The 15221-nt window shown below is 37.6% G+C and overlaps 1 protein-coding gene across 4 annotated transcripts; it reads left to right on the plus strand.

The window, feature by feature from the left end:
• The first annotated feature begins 244 nt into the window (after positions 1 to 244).
• EMB2773 (PHD finger family protein) lies at positions 245 to 15066 on the plus strand. 4 transcript variants are annotated; one of them, XM_011001795.1, is made up of 28 exons: positions 245 to 874; positions 1168 to 1286; positions 2743 to 2870; positions 2945 to 3038; positions 3121 to 3377; positions 4208 to 4315; positions 4492 to 4603; positions 4855 to 4951; positions 5056 to 5242; positions 5387 to 5818; positions 5897 to 6432; positions 6510 to 6720; positions 6801 to 6851; positions 6968 to 7126; positions 7212 to 7379; positions 7835 to 8134; positions 8219 to 8371; positions 9610 to 9779; positions 10329 to 10437; positions 11603 to 11764; positions 11846 to 11950; positions 12023 to 12253; positions 12676 to 12809; positions 12883 to 13176; positions 13255 to 13675; positions 14040 to 14132; positions 14234 to 14359; positions 14461 to 15066. In XM_011001795.1, exons 1-28 carry the CDS (start codon positions 612 to 614, stop codon positions 14671 to 14673), a joined length of 5433 nt encoding a protein of 1810 aa, XP_011000097.1. In that variant the 5' UTR covers positions 245 to 611; the 3' UTR covers positions 14674 to 15066. The 4 variants fall into 4 exon arrangements, with proteins under 4 accessions (XP_011000097.1, XP_011000098.1, XP_011000099.1 ...); XM_011001796.1 differs by having other exon boundaries at positions 1168 to 1277; XM_011001797.1 differs by having other exon boundaries at positions 1168 to 1263; positions 2735 to 2870.
• Positions 15067 to 15221: the final 155 nt, after the last annotated feature.

The following is a 15221-nucleotide window of genomic DNA, read 5'->3' on the forward strand; positions in this document are numbered from 1 at the left end:
TCCAAATTTATTACACACAAAGTTCCAAATACAAAAACAAGAAAAAAATTCCCTCTTTTTCCTTTTCGAAACTAATTTCCACGGCTCTCGAGTTTTCAAACACCAAACTTCCTCGACAAGCTAGCTGACGAATGCACAAATCCAAAACAGAAATCAAAATAAAAAAGGCAATTTAGTAATTCCAGTAATTTAGTCCCTTTCAGTTTCTTTAACAAAACCACCTCCCCAACCTCCATAACAAGAGAGAAGGCAGAAACCGTCAACCAAGGGTGTTTCAGTAAGTTTGTCGACTCCTCCCAATTTTCTTCTCCTATAAGACCCAAAAAAATCCACATTTTTATCCCCAAAAAATCCCCCAAAATAAAATCACTTTCCCCGCCAACTGTGATTTTGCTTCTCTCGTTTCTCTTCCCCCAATCTCTCTCTCTCCCTCCTGGTCTCAACAAATAGACTCGCGGAGTCTACTGAAAACCCTAATTATTCACTAATTACCCCTGCACTTCCACATTATTACACCATTACCACTCCAACTTATTATCCCTCCCCCCTCCCTTACTTCTTCCCTTGATGCTTTTAGTTAGTCAATTCAGAACTCACCGGTTAATCAATCGATGAGAAATTCAAATTCAAATCCAAGCGGTTCGGGTTCGGTTCCTAGAGGAATCGGCCTGTCCAACAGCATACACTCTGAAGTTGCGCCGTGTTTGCCCTTGCCTTCGCTTCCTGTTTTCTGTGGCGCTTCGGATCCGGAGCTCCGGCTGTTCGACGGAGCTAGTGCTAGACATAGTAATTTCTGGTTTTTGAATCGAAATGAAATTCTGTCTCAGTCTTCCAGAATCGCTGATCTGCTTCGTCAAACCGACGTATCCTACCTGTAAGCCTTCCTTTTTTCCATAATAACTTATTTATTTTTACTTATTATTTGTTATTTTTGAAATTCGAATGATAAATGTAATTTTTTTGTGCAACGAACTTTAATTCATGCTTGAACTGAATAAATTAATATTTTACTTTACACCGAGTTTCTTTTCAAAACCTTAATTTGTGTTAATTCCGTAGTTTCTTGATTAACTAAACGTGCTTGTCCAGAAAATCCATGATTTTGGTCATGCTCATCTTTATTGTGTCGGTTTTATGATTTTGCTAATGCCTGGTGTTGTTTTGCAGGACACTTAGAGATGAGAATAGGGAAACTGCGACTGACAACGTGGAGCGGTTGGAACTTTATGAAGAGGTTCTTCGCTGCAATCCTGATGCATTTGAGTATGTTACTCATGGTAAACAAAGTACACGCTTTTTCTCTTTTTATATCTTCTCTTTACTAGAAACGACTCTTTTAATGTATAGTTGAAGTGATAGATGATTTAATTGCTATAGATGAATGCAGCAAGTTTGCATAGCAGTTTTAGGCTTATGTTTATTAGATGAAGAGATGATTGTGAACTGTGGGGATCATTTGGAAAAGGGTATAATTCAAAGCTTTTAGGAATATGTTTCCATATAAGGGTACTTTTTGAGGTATTCTTTATTCTATTTTCAATGCTATTAGTCTCAGAAAAGAAGAATAGCATGATTGCAATATGAGTGCCTACATTTAACCTTTGTGTTTACCATGTTGATTAGACTATTAGGTATGCTTGTAGAAAGTTTACTGACAAAGTGGTCTTTAGTTGATGAGATGTTAAGTTTGGGATACATTAGACGAGCATAGAAAATAGGGAATAATGTCCCGTGGTTTCCCTAAGGTGATTTCTATGACACTTCTGTTTTGTTTGACAGGGAGAATTAAGAGATCAGATTTAGATAGATAAGAGATGGCTTGGAAGTGTTTAGGTAGATAAGATAATTGCATGATATGGAGGTGAAATTATTTCTCTCTGTTTCATTTAGTAGTGTATGTGCTTCTCTGTTGTAATGATCTTGAGAGTGGACTTTGAGGATGAGTGGGATAAGACACAGCAAGTTAATCCTATTGTTGCTAAATTTTAGAATTGACAGAGCATGGTGGCTTCCTTCTATATCTAGTCCTATCATATCTTTCATAATTCATCAAATTGTCATTGGTTCTTCTTTTATTTATATGAGGATTGTTTCTTTGCATATAATTTTTGTGAAGAAACCTGTCAGAAAATGGAAGGTGACTTCTTCCTAGGTGATTATCTTTAGACTTTATAGCTGAAATAGTCTGACCACAATACACCAATTGACCTACATTTAATATGTTTCTGGTTGGTCTCGGGCATTAATTTTCCCTTGGAGATGCCTGGATTGCTTCCTATACAACGCGTATATAAAAATATAATATTTATGGATTTTGGTTAATGGTTCATATATTTTATGATCCGTGAAGCACTTACAATCAACTGCAAATATTCCTTTTGATGGAAATGCTCTTTTAGATTTTTAATTAAAGCAAATGTGTTGTCACTAAAATAATTGTAATTGTAAATAGAAATGAATCACGCATAATGAGACAGGAATGGTGGTCCTCGTAACTGAATAAAAAAGATGTAGCGATCACCACTTGGGAGTGGAGTATGTAGCTGGAAAGACATGAAGGTAGCTTTAGGGGCCATCATTTGACAGAGCAATTCATAAATAGATAAATGTACCATATTTAGGTGTTTTGCATGTTATATACTATTCTTTAAACTTATTTTCCTTTAAAGCTTGCATTATTTCTTGCATAACACTTAAGAGTTGCTGTGCTTGTGGGTTATTGCATTTGTTCAAGTTTCTCAGGTAAGGGGCAAATTTCTGGAAATGCAGCATTTGAAAGCAAGCGCATTGAGCTAAGTGTACCTGTTTCGTATCAAGCACAAAGAGATTATGATGGATTTCAAAATCACCAACCAAAATACACCCCTAATGTATGCAAAATTTTGGATTTAGCTTTATGTGATCGAGTTCAATATTTATTGGTAACTTAGGGGATAAACTGCAGGACATTGCCTCATCTCTGAGGAAACCAAAAGTCAAGAAAAAAGGCAGTGATGACATTTCAGCAGTGATTCAGCCAGATCCTGCTGAGCTTCAAGGTAGAGCTACTGGTGATATTTTGAACTCTTATCTCTCATTTCTTATTCATTTTATGGTTTTTCTGTTGACATCTCTTTTCAGATGCAACAATTGGAAGCTTCTGTGATATGTTGGAAGACTTTTGTGGAAGAGCTGAAGTTCCTGGTGATGATCGGGAAGAAGCAGAGTGGTTATCGTTGCCTGCTGCTGACCTCAGAAAGCTTGTGAATGAAATAACATCGTTACGTGCAAAAAAGCTTTTAAATTTGATCCCCGTAGAAGTTCTTGTAAGACTCTTGAGGGTTCTGGATCACCAAATACATCGAGCTGAAGGCTTATCCATTGATGAATGTGAACATGTGAGTTTTTGTTTTTTTATTCACATCTGAGTTCCTGTAGGCTTGTAGGATGTGGTGTCGCCCTAAATTTTATTCTGGGACAGTTCACCTGTATTTTTTTTTTTTAAGTTTCACTTTCGGAACTTTATCCTTGTTAGCTATCTAAGTTGTTGATTTACTTCCCTTTTGATGCAATTATCATAGCATTCTCTTTTTATACACTTCTTAGGATGCCATTTACTGTTTGTTAGTAATAAGATAAGGAGACTATAAATTTATTATATTCATTCTCAGTGTTATCAACTCCTTTGCTAGCAGTCTTGTGAGCTAAACCGTTCACATTTATTGCATATCAGTCTGTTAAATCTAATGTGTCTTAGTGTAATTTTGTCCTGTCTAAGTTGGTGGGAGTTCTTTAAGTGGAGTTTTGGGATATATAACACTGAGTTCTTCTACAAGATCTTCAAGGATCAAGTCAATAATCTATGTCGATAATGATGTGGTCCATGGTACAAATGATAGGCTAAATATATGATTGTGGAATTTGAATTTTATTCTGTTTCCTTTGATCTGCTGTTGAAATGCTTAATAAAAGTCCAAGGAAATTGATGGCTTGAACAGTCATCTTGCTTAATTAGAACCATCAACTATGGCCCTTGGATTTAGAACTTTGATTTTTTTTTTTGGTCAAGAGTTTTCTGGATATCTCTATTGGTGTTTTGATTTTAGATATGGTTTGATTTTTTGTCCTCTAATAACTTTGATGTGTTCGCTTGTGGTTGATGTTTACATTATGTTGGTAGTATGATGTAGTTATTTAATTTGCTTTCCTGTTTTTCTAAATGCTGCAGTCAGATTCAGAAGTAGTCTCCTATGTCTTCTGTGCGCTGGAGTCTATTCATGCAGCTCTAGCTGTAATGGCGCATAATAACATGCCAAAGCAGCTGTATAAAGAAGAGGTGCTTCCTTTATAATTTTGATTTATTAAAAATGTCTTTTAAATTTTTTCTTTCTGTAATGAAAAAAAAATAAAAAAATCAAGCATTCACTCTCTGCTGTGTATGTTTTTACATGTTTTTCTAAAGATTTGCATGTTCTTAATTTATCAATATTGATTGTGGTGTTTCCATATCAGATTATTGAAAGAATTTTGGAGTTCTCTAAGCATCAAATAATGGATGTGATGTCTGCATATGATCCATCATATCGTGCTTTGCATAGGCCTAGTGAAAATGGGGCACCTGAAGGTAGGCATTGCACCTTCATTCAGTTGTTTCTTTCCCTTCTGTTAACTTGCCATTCCCTAACAGCCTTTTCCTTTTCTCCTGAAAATTGCTAATGACTATGCATGTCATTTTGAAACAAGAAAAAAAGCATGGTTATGAAATTTTCAAATTGGTTTTCCTTACCAAAACAGGTCATTGTGTTCTTTTATTGGTTTTTAAATGAGTTCTTCTTGCATTGCTCAAAGCTGAAACCACCTACTATTTATTCTTAGGTTATGAAGACGAAGAGCCTGACCCTGACTATGGTTCAGCTAACAAGAAACGGCGAACTGTAAAGAGTGTAAGAGTGAAGAAGTCATCATCAAACAGGTGCGCTTATCAAAATTCTGTTCCCCTAATATTAAATTTTATGGTCAATTTAAGAGTTTAGAACTTGAGGTTTCTCTTGATTGTTTACCCTTTTTCCTTGACAGGGTCTCTGGTGCTGTGAATACTATACTACAAAAACTGTGCACAATACTCGGTTTACTGAAGGATTTGTTGTTGATAGAGAGGTTATCTGATAGTTGCATTCTACAGTTGGTGAGGACAAGCTTTACAACTTTTTTGGTGGACAATATCCAACTTTTGCAGATGAAGGCTATTGGGTTAATCTGTGGGGTAGAGCTCTTTACACTTTTCCTTTTTCTTGAGAGCTAATGCATGTGCATTTGTACTTGCATGCATCCTTCTATGCATGTAAATATACATATGCATCACATGGTTTTGTGGTCTCTTAGTGTATTTTTGTTTATTATGGTACAGATATTCTATTCATACATTCAGCATCGTCCATACATAATAGACGAAATAGTTCAGCTACTCTGGAAGTTACCATCCTCAAAGCGAGCACTAAGAGCCTATCACCTGCCTGATGAAGAACAGAGGCAGATTCAGATGGTCACTGCTTTACTGATTCAGTTGGTTCAGAGCAGTGCAAACCTTCCTGATGCTTTGAGGCAAGCATCGAGTGGTAATTCCATCTTAGAAGTCTCTTTGGATGCTAGTTATCCTATCAAGTCCCATGAAGCAGCCACAGAGACCTGCTGTCTTTTCTGGACCCGAGTTCTCCAGCGCTTCACAACTGTCAAGAATCAAGATGCTTCTGAAATGAAAGTGATGATGGAGAATCTTGTTACAGATCTACTAACAACTCTCAATTTACCAGAATACCCTTCTTCGTCTCCCATTCTGGAGGTGAGATAGATTTGAATCTAATTTTGCTTCCTCATGAAAACATCACGTGTTTTCATGCTAAGGGACTTCTGTTTGCAGGTTCTTTGTGTCTTACTACTTCAGAATGCTGGACTGAAATCCAAGGACGTCTCTGCACGTTCCATGGCCATTGATTTTCTGGGCACCATTGCAGCAAGGCTAAAGCAGGATGCACTTATTTGTAGTGGGAACAAATTTTGGATATTGCAGGAACTGAGTTGTGGGGATGATGTGGATCTGAGTTTCCCAAAAGATGCATGCTGTGTTTGCTTAGATGGAAGGGTGGAGAACAGGTTGTTTATGTGTCCGGGTTGTCACAGATTGTTTCATGCTGATTGCATGGGAGTGAGAGAACATGAAGCTCCTAATCGAAGCTGGCACTGTATGATTTGCCTCTGCAAGAATCAACTTCTTGTGTTACAATCTTACAGCGATTCACATTACAAGGATGAGGAGAAAAAGGATAATATCCGGTCGAAGAAGAACAATTTGGATGCTTCAGATACAGTAACAAAAGCTGAAATTGTTCAACAAATGCTTTTAAATTACCTCCAAGATGTTGTATCTGCTGATGATGCATACCTCTTTGTTCGCTGGTTTGTACTTTGTGATGCTGCTTCCTCTCCATTTAAATGTTTTACAGTTTTGTTTATTAGAGAACATGTCTGTGCAGGTTTTATTTGTGCTTGTGGTACAAGGATGACCCGAAATCTAAACAAAAGTTTATGTACCATCTCACTAGACTGAAATCAAACCTTATCGTGCGTGATTCTGGGACTGCATTTTCATTGTTGACGAGGGATTCTGTTAAGAAGATTGCTTTAGCACTGGGACAAAATAGTTCTTTTTGTAGAGGGTTCGATAAGATTCTTCATATGCTTTTGGTCAGTATAGCATCTCACTTCCTCTATTTTCCATGCATGTGTAGAACATGTGTTGATACTTACACATTTCTTGTTTCTAGGCAAGTTTGAGGGAGAATTCTCCTGTAATTAGGGCCAAGGCATTACGAGCAGTAAGTAGAAGAATTTATATTTTGATCTGCTTTGCCTTTGATTGTAAATTAAACACTTCTGTGGTTATGTTGATGTAATACAGTGGCCTTTCTTTTTATTTTGTTCATGGGATCAGGTCAGTATTATTGTAGAAGCTGATCCTGATGTATTACGTGACAAGCGAGTACAATTGGCTGTTGAAGGAAGATTTTGTGATTCAGCAATATCTGTGAGAGAAGCTGCATTGGAACTTGTTGGTAGGCATATTGCTTCACACCCTGATGTTGGTCTGCAGGTATACGAATACAAACCTGGCTAATTCTTCTTCTTTTTATTACATCTGCTTCTTCCCTCTCCATGTCCATATTTTTGTGATGCAGTATTTTGAGAAGGTTGCTGAAAGGATAAAAGACACTGGAGTGAGTGTGAGAAAACGAGCTATCAAAATCATCAGAGACATGTGCATTTCAAATCCAAACTTCACTCAATTTACAACTGCATGTATTGAGATCATATCCCGTGTCAGTGATGACGAATCCAGTATTCAGGTAGTTTAGAGCAAAACAGAATGAGTTCGTATATCATTTCAGGCAATTAGGTTACAGACTATAATTGTCTACCACTTGCTTAGCTTTTTCATGTTGCCATATGTGATTATGCTATGTACAATTTGGTTAGACCATAACGTACATTCTTTTGAAGTGTAACTGCCATTATTGACCACTGTTTTCCCGCACACTGGGACTAATGTGTTGCAAAAATCTGGAATATGGTGATCTTCTGGTTTACCACTCTAGCATCCAAAAATAATAAAAATGTTTCCTTCTAGGAATCTGACTTTCAGCAAATTACAATGGTATAAAAACTTTTTTCTACTTTCTTTTATAGAATTCAACTGGCAGGGTAGCAGAAAACATAGCCAGAAAAGCTACTTAAATAACAACAGATAAAAATGTGTTTCCCCTAAGCTATTTCCCTGTACTCATGCTTCTGTTATGTACAGGATCTTGTCTGCAAAACATTTTATGAGTTTTGGTTCGAGGAACCTTCTGGATCGCGAACACAATTTTTTGGAGATGGCAGTTCTGTGCCACTGGAGGTGGCTAAGAAGACTGAGCAAATTGTTGAGATGTTGAGGAGGATGCCAAGTCATCAGCTTCTTGTCACAGTCATCAAGCGCAATCTAGCACTTGACTTTTTCCCTCAATCAGCTAAAGCTGTTGGGATCAACCCTGTGTCCCTTGCATCAGTGCGCAAGCGCTGTGAGTTGATGTGCAAGTGCTTACTGGAAAGAATACTGCAGGTATTTCTGTTTTCATTTTATTTTTTACACTTTTGATTGCCTGTTTGGTTGCAAGGGACATGATAAGAAATTTTTTCTTCGCAGGTAGAGGAAATGAATAGCGATGAAGTGGAGCTCTGCACACTTCCTTATGTGCTTGCATTGCATGCATTTTGTGTTGTTGATCCAACGCTTTGTGCACCTGCTTCTGATCCCTCCCAGTTTGTTGTTACTCTTCAGCCATATCTCAAGAGTCAGGTTATCTGAAGTTTTTTTTTTTTTTTTTAACAATGTTCTGTCAATCTGGTGGCATAATTTTGGTAGTTTTGGTTATTATATCCACACATATGGTATTGGATCTTGTTGCTTGACTGTCAAGCATGGGTTTGGTTTCTTTCAATGAGTTAGCTGGTGAAGGGTAAATGATTGAATTTAGGAATCCAACATCCACAAATTGGATTTGAACCCATATCAAGCTTTGGGAATCAAATGGAATCAGAATCTGCAGTAGTCTGAAGAACTGCATTTTATTAGCTTCCCTTTCATCTTTTCTATTCTGCTTAGGGATGAATTTGAACTCTACTGGCTGTATTTTGTGGTAAATGGTTGATCTTTATGGTGAATTTGAGCACTGATTAGGTGGACATGCATTTACAATTCAAAATTTTCAGTAGTTTCCCCCGAAATTGAGTTATAGGTGGGTTCTTTGTTTCTAGTTTTTGGGCATCATTAATCATATATAACTCAAGTCTATATTTTCACATTCCTGGAAAAACAAGTTTGAACAATTGAGTTAATTTCAGAGATGGGGAAGGGGTTTTGTTTAGTGGCAACCCAGAGGAATTGTTGGCTTATGTGTACAAGCTGCTAAAAGGGGTGCCATTCTTTGGGGGTGATAATCAAAATCCTCGGCTTGCAATTTCTGATGTTCTAAGTTTGACTTTTTAGAGCAGCTATGTCATGGAAAAAAATGTTTAAGCCTCTGATTCCTCTAGATTTGTATCTCAGAACATTGCTTAGTGGATATAGCCTTTTTATGCAGAATTGACATATACCAGGTCTAAACTTGTATGCCTGTTGAGAGATTTTTTCTTTTAACCTGTACCTGTTCATCTTTGAGTCAAGTGGAATGTGCTTAGCATTTCTTTCTCCTTGGAAACTGCACGAACAACCTACTTCCATGTAACTTGGCATTGTTTTGATGCAATTGTGTTTCTTTAATATTCCCCCCTTACAGTGCACATTCTTCTCCTACTTTTTTCTTTTGAGTTCAGTTTACAGTGGGAAAAATCTTCAATAATCCTTTGTACATGCATCTTCTGTTCAGATTTCAGTAATTTGTCACAAATACTGAAATCTTATTGGAAGATGTACCAGTGCAGTGATTGTATCAGAGATTTTTTCGAGTATACTGATATAAGAAAGAGAGAAATTTGCAGTTGTATCTTTGCTCTCAGACAGATGACACAGTTTAATTAGCTTTTACTTGTGCCCAGGTTGATAACCGAGCTATTGCACAATTATTGGAGAGTATAATCTTTATAATTGATTCTGTTCTTCCCTTAATCCGAAAGCTGCCTCAGAGTGTTGTTGAAGAACTAGAGCAAGATCTGAAGCAAATGATTGTTCGACATTCGTTTTTGACAGTGGTCCATGCTTGCATCAAGTAATATCAATGTTTCCTCTCTTGCTTCTCTTCTAGGTCATGTTGCAACATTTATTTTTGGATGTGCTTGTTCATCTTGTGTCAAGTAAATCTGTAAATTTCTTTTCTTGCTTCTCTTTTAGGTCATGTTGCAATATTTAGTATATAACGTTCTTGTGCTTCCAATAAGTGTGACCCTGCTTTAGTGTTTTATCTCACACTCATTATTTTGTGATTGCTGCAGCAAGGAATGGTTTGTAAATAAGATCTTGACTTGTATTACTCTGCAGTCTATTCCTTTATGCCCTTATCGATGTATTATGCTATTACTTAAACATGCATGTTCATCTTCAACCCTTTTTTCTTTTTTCTTCTTTTCTCTTTTTTTTCTCCCATGAGGACTATACACGAATCAATTCTGCCATGTTTTATAAAACAAAAAGGTTCCTTGGTCTTTGTTGATCTAAATTTGGGACATTTATGCGTTTATGTTTCATCTATTTTCTGGATAAAACTAATTTCTCTCTTTCAAATTTCTACCCGTGCTGATGATGTCTCTCATCATCTCAGGTGTCTTTGTTCTTTGAGTAAAGTAGCAGCAAAGGGTGCTAGTGTAGTTGAGTATCTTATTCAGGTTTTTTTCAAACGTTTGGATGCTCAAGGAATCGATAACAAGCAGGTTGGTAGCTACAATTAAGGTTAATTATCTTCATCCCTGTTTGATTGGTTGGGCTTTATTTTCATATTCTATGGCTGCAACTTTACAATTGATCTGACATGAGAAGCTAATATGTATTTTGTTTTGCAAATAATTTTTTTCAAGCTGTACTTTGAACTTTAGGATTTGCGGATGGTATCCATGGAGAGGTTATTCCATGTTTCTTCCTCTGGAACATAGGTTTTGAGGAAAAGAATAGTATGGCCTACCGTATTATACTCCTGACTATCACCTTCTATTCAAATAGCTTTTTTGTAGATTACGAAACAAACAAGTTCCTAAAACTAGTAGTATGAAACATAGTTTTCTCTTGTGTGTACAAAGAGCTCCGCCAGAATAAAGTGGAAATGTGAATGAATCCAAAAGTTTTGCAGTGGTCTTATGAGGAGAATTTGGTTTGCCTTGCTTATTTGATTGGATTGCAGCTTTACATTGCTGATATTTTGCGAGCCTTGGTGGATTTTAATCATCTAGTATTGCATTAAAGTCTGTTATGTGATGCTACATATAATATTTGCAGTAGAATGCTGCATGCATATGTGGCATTTATCAGGTGACTCAAATGAGACGATGCTTTGGTTATTATGGGGAGTTGGGGTCTAGGACGGAAGGATACTGAGATTAATCACCTTTTTCATGTGCATGTAGTGTGAGCTTTTGTTAATCCTTGTTCAGTAATTGGCACTGGGCTGTTTCCCTGTTTGTATTTTGCAGTTATACGTGTGTAGGAGATGCTTTGCTTGTCAGATTAAGTATAATAAATCAGAAGAGATGAACGTCTTGTGCACTTGCATCTAGATTCTAATGAAAGTTCTTTAACTGTTAGGGTTAATTTTACTCATTATCTTCCCCGTCAGAGCTAGAAAATCTTGGAGGCTTGATGATTTAATTTATCTACCTGAGACCAGTCCTTGCTTAGAGTTAACTGAAACTGTTGGCTGCACTTGTATGAAGAGAATTGCCCTGTACATATCAGTTGCATATTCCACTGGCTAGAAATGTTGTTGTAATTGAGCCCATCTCATGTTCTGGGTGTATATTCTTTTTTTCATGAAATGGTCTTTAAAAAATAGAAAATATATGGAACTGGAATATAAAGTAGATACTAACTCCATGCCAATCACAGCTAGCAGGCCGCTCTTTGTTCTGTCTTGGATTGCTTATTCGCTATGGAAACTCTTTGCTGAGTATCTCCAACAACAAAAATATTGATGTTGCGAGCAGTCTCAGTTTGTTTAAAAAGCATCTCCTTATGGAGGATTTCAGTATAAAAGTCAGGTCTTTGCAGGTGTGTATGCTTTCCTCCTCAATTTATCTGAGGCCCGCTTTGATATTAATGTTTAATGATCTAAATTTGTAATTGTTTCAGGCATTAGGATTTGTTCTTATTGCTAGGCCTGAGTTTATGCTGGAAAAGGACATTGGGAAAATATTGGAGGCAACTTTATCTTCTGGTTCTCATGTTCGTCTTAAGGTACTAAAGTGGTAGCCTCTTTTTTTATCTTTCCATTTTTTTCATTGTGTACTGAATCATTCATTCCACCAGATGCAAGCTTTGCAAAATGTGCATGAATATCTTCTGGATGCTGAAAGCCAAATGGACACAGATAAGACTAATAGTGTAGCTCATCATCCTGTAGAAGGGAGCAACAGTGTACCTGTTGCTGCTGGTGCAGGTGATACTAACATCTGTGGTGGTATAGTCCAGCTGTATTGGGATCATATTTTGGGAAGGTGCTTGGACTTCAATGAACAAGTTCGCCAGACTGCTCTTAAGGTGAGAACCTAGACTGGGTATTCTTGTCACTTTATGTGTAAAAGCTTAGAACCTAGACTGGGTATTCTTGTCACTTTATGTGTAAAAGCTCAGAACCTAGACTGGGTATTCTTGTCACTTTATGTGTAAAAGCTTTTGTTAAGAATGCATATCCCTGCCACATTTGTAAAAAGTAAAACGGACTTGAGAAAGTTCATTTTCTAAGAAAATTTGGAAACTAATTTGCATAAGCATAAATAATTGTTCACTATTTACGAGTCCAACATCAAATATATTTTGCCAGAAAAGTTTTAAGTGTTGACCCTGATTCGTAACACTAGATGGAAAATTTCTTGGTCTAACCACTCAGGCAATTGTGAGTGAAATTTAGAGTTAATGCTGCATGCTTGAGTTTTATATCTCTTGATTTGCTATCTATGCAGATTGTGGAAGTAGTACTACGCCAGGGTCTGGTCCATCCTATAACCTGTGTTCCATATCTAATAGCATTGGAAACGGATCCTCAAGAGTTAAACTCAAAGTTAGCCCACCATTTGCTGATGAATATGAATGAGAAGTATGTTTCTTGAAACAAATTTGTTTTTTCTTTCCCTTTTTCTGGTTATGCAACTTACCAAAAATAATTTCAGGTATCCTGCTTTTTTTGAAAGCCGATTGGGTGATGGCCTTCAGCTGTCATTTATATTCATGAAATCTGTTGTTAATATTTCTCCTGAAATTCCAAACCAAAAACTCCAATCTAAGACTGCTGGAAATCTCAAGGGAAAACCTGAAGGTGGTTCCCTATCTCAAGCAAGGCTTGGGGTTTCTCGGATATACAAGCTTATTCGTGGAAACCGAGTTTCACGGAACAAATTTATGTCCTCAATTGTGCGAAAATTTGACAATCCAAGCCGGAGTGATTCAGTGATTCCTTTTTTAGTGTGAGTTGTCTCTAATGCTGATCGTAGATTTCTTTTGAATTTGATATGATATTTTAGAAATTGTCTTCTTTTTAACAGGTACTGCACGGAAATGCTTGCTTTGCTGCCATTTACTTTACCTGATGAACCTCTGTATTTGATTTATGTTATAAATCGAGTTATTCAAGTAAGAGCAGGGGCACTTGAAGCAAATATGAAGGGACTAATCTTACATTTTTCCCAAAGAAATGCTCGAATGGTTAATGAAAATGGGTTCATTCAAAGGGAACTTGCGGAGCCTGTTTCCCATCACATGGACATGAATGGTACAATTCAACCAAAGCCAGATGGTCAGCCTGATCACAGTCCTTTGAGATCATTTGATCTGAACGGAACAGTTCAAGAACAGCCTGCTGATCATGCAGTTCTAAACTCTAGTGTCTCAAGATATCCAAAGATGGAGCGTGTGAGCTCTGGTGAGTCCGTAGGCATCTCCAAAGATGATGTGGAGAAAATCCAGGTACTTCTGAAAGCACTTGAAGTCATGCAGAAGTTTGTTTTTTCTTTTTTCCCCTGGAAGTCGAATAATACCTTGTCTTGAGATGGAAGAATAGAGGATCTTATTCTTCGGGAGAATAGATCAATAGAGGACCTTGTCATACTGCCTTTCCTTTTTGGGTTTTTGTCCTCTCCAAGTGTCCAGTGTTCTACAGGATTGTGGAATAGCACATGCCAATTTATTAATGCCATGCTGTTCATGTCTCTGAATGCATTTGCTTTTGAACAAATGCAAGATGAGAATTCTTTATGCACGCACGTGAGAATCCTTTACTTCACAAACCCAGTACTGCTTCTCATTCCTCTTTCTGTGGGTTGTTACACAGGTTGACTGCCTCGCAGCAACTGCTTTGGAGCTTCTTTTGAAGCTCAAGAGACACCTGAAAATTGTGTATGGCCTTAATGATGCTCGGTGCCAGGTGAAAACTGTTTAGATTTGGTTTCTCTCATTACTTTGCTTTACAGTACCGTGCATGTGCCTAAATTGTCCGCAACTAATTTTACATGGCATATCTGCCAGGCTTTTTCTCCCACTGAACCCCCAAAGCCAGGAGAGGCTTTCTCAAGGCAGAACATTCCTTTTGACATGAGTCAAACAGGCACCAGTTTGCCGTCTACCTATCAAGATTTGGTTCAGAGATATCAGGTAGCTTGGCTGTCAATGAGAAGGTCTCATAGAACTGGAATGGGGATAGAGTTTGGTTCAACTTCTGAACTTCTGTGTCTAAATGGTTTGTTATTGCACAGGAATTCAAGGGAGCCTTAAAGGAAGATACTGTTGATTACTCCACGTACACAGCGAATATCAAGAGGAAACGACCTGCCCCAAGAAAGGTGAAATCTGGACGTGTGATGGGAGACGACGAGGATGACGATGAGGATGAAGACTGGGCGTCCGGGGGTCGGAGGCTGGGCAGCGGAAGGAAAGGCAACAGCAGTAGAAGTAGGCACCGGCAATAGTTTTGTGAATATGAAACAGGGTAGGCTAACGAATGTACATTATGTAGGACAAAGGAAATAGCAATAGGATAGAATGACAGCAAAAGAATAGAATTCTGGAAACAGAAGAAAGCAAACATGAAGGGTCTTCATGCGAGGACTCTGGCAGTGAGGCACTTCTCCTCTAGCTATCTCCATTTTGTAATTTGCTTGCCAATTGGCCACAACTTCATTCGTTGCTTTCTGTGAAATTCAAGAATCCTGCATTGGTTTCCCAGAAATCGTGGGCTGTTTTAACTCTTTGAAGAAGCTCTTTCCAAGTGTGAGAAATCGAGAGCAAAACATCAGCAAGATAGAAAGTGTACATCCATTTTTCAGGCTTTTCATGTAAAGAAATCATTTTATTGCCTCCTAGCTCGCCCCAAGGACTTTCTTTTATATATATGATTTCACATGATGTTTCCCTTCTTGTGCTGGATTAGTGCTACCACGTCGTTTTAGCTCTTAAAGAACCCGCGTCCGCACAAAATCTCGTTACTCTCTTTACCCTCCCTCCTCTGTGTTAAAAT

Source organism: Populus euphratica, unplaced genomic scaffold (assembly GCF_000495115.2).
Source record: "Populus euphratica unplaced genomic scaffold, PopEup_1.0 scaffold169.1, whole genome shotgun sequence".
Lineage (NCBI taxonomy): Eukaryota > Viridiplantae > Streptophyta > Magnoliopsida > Malpighiales > Salicaceae > Populus > Populus euphratica.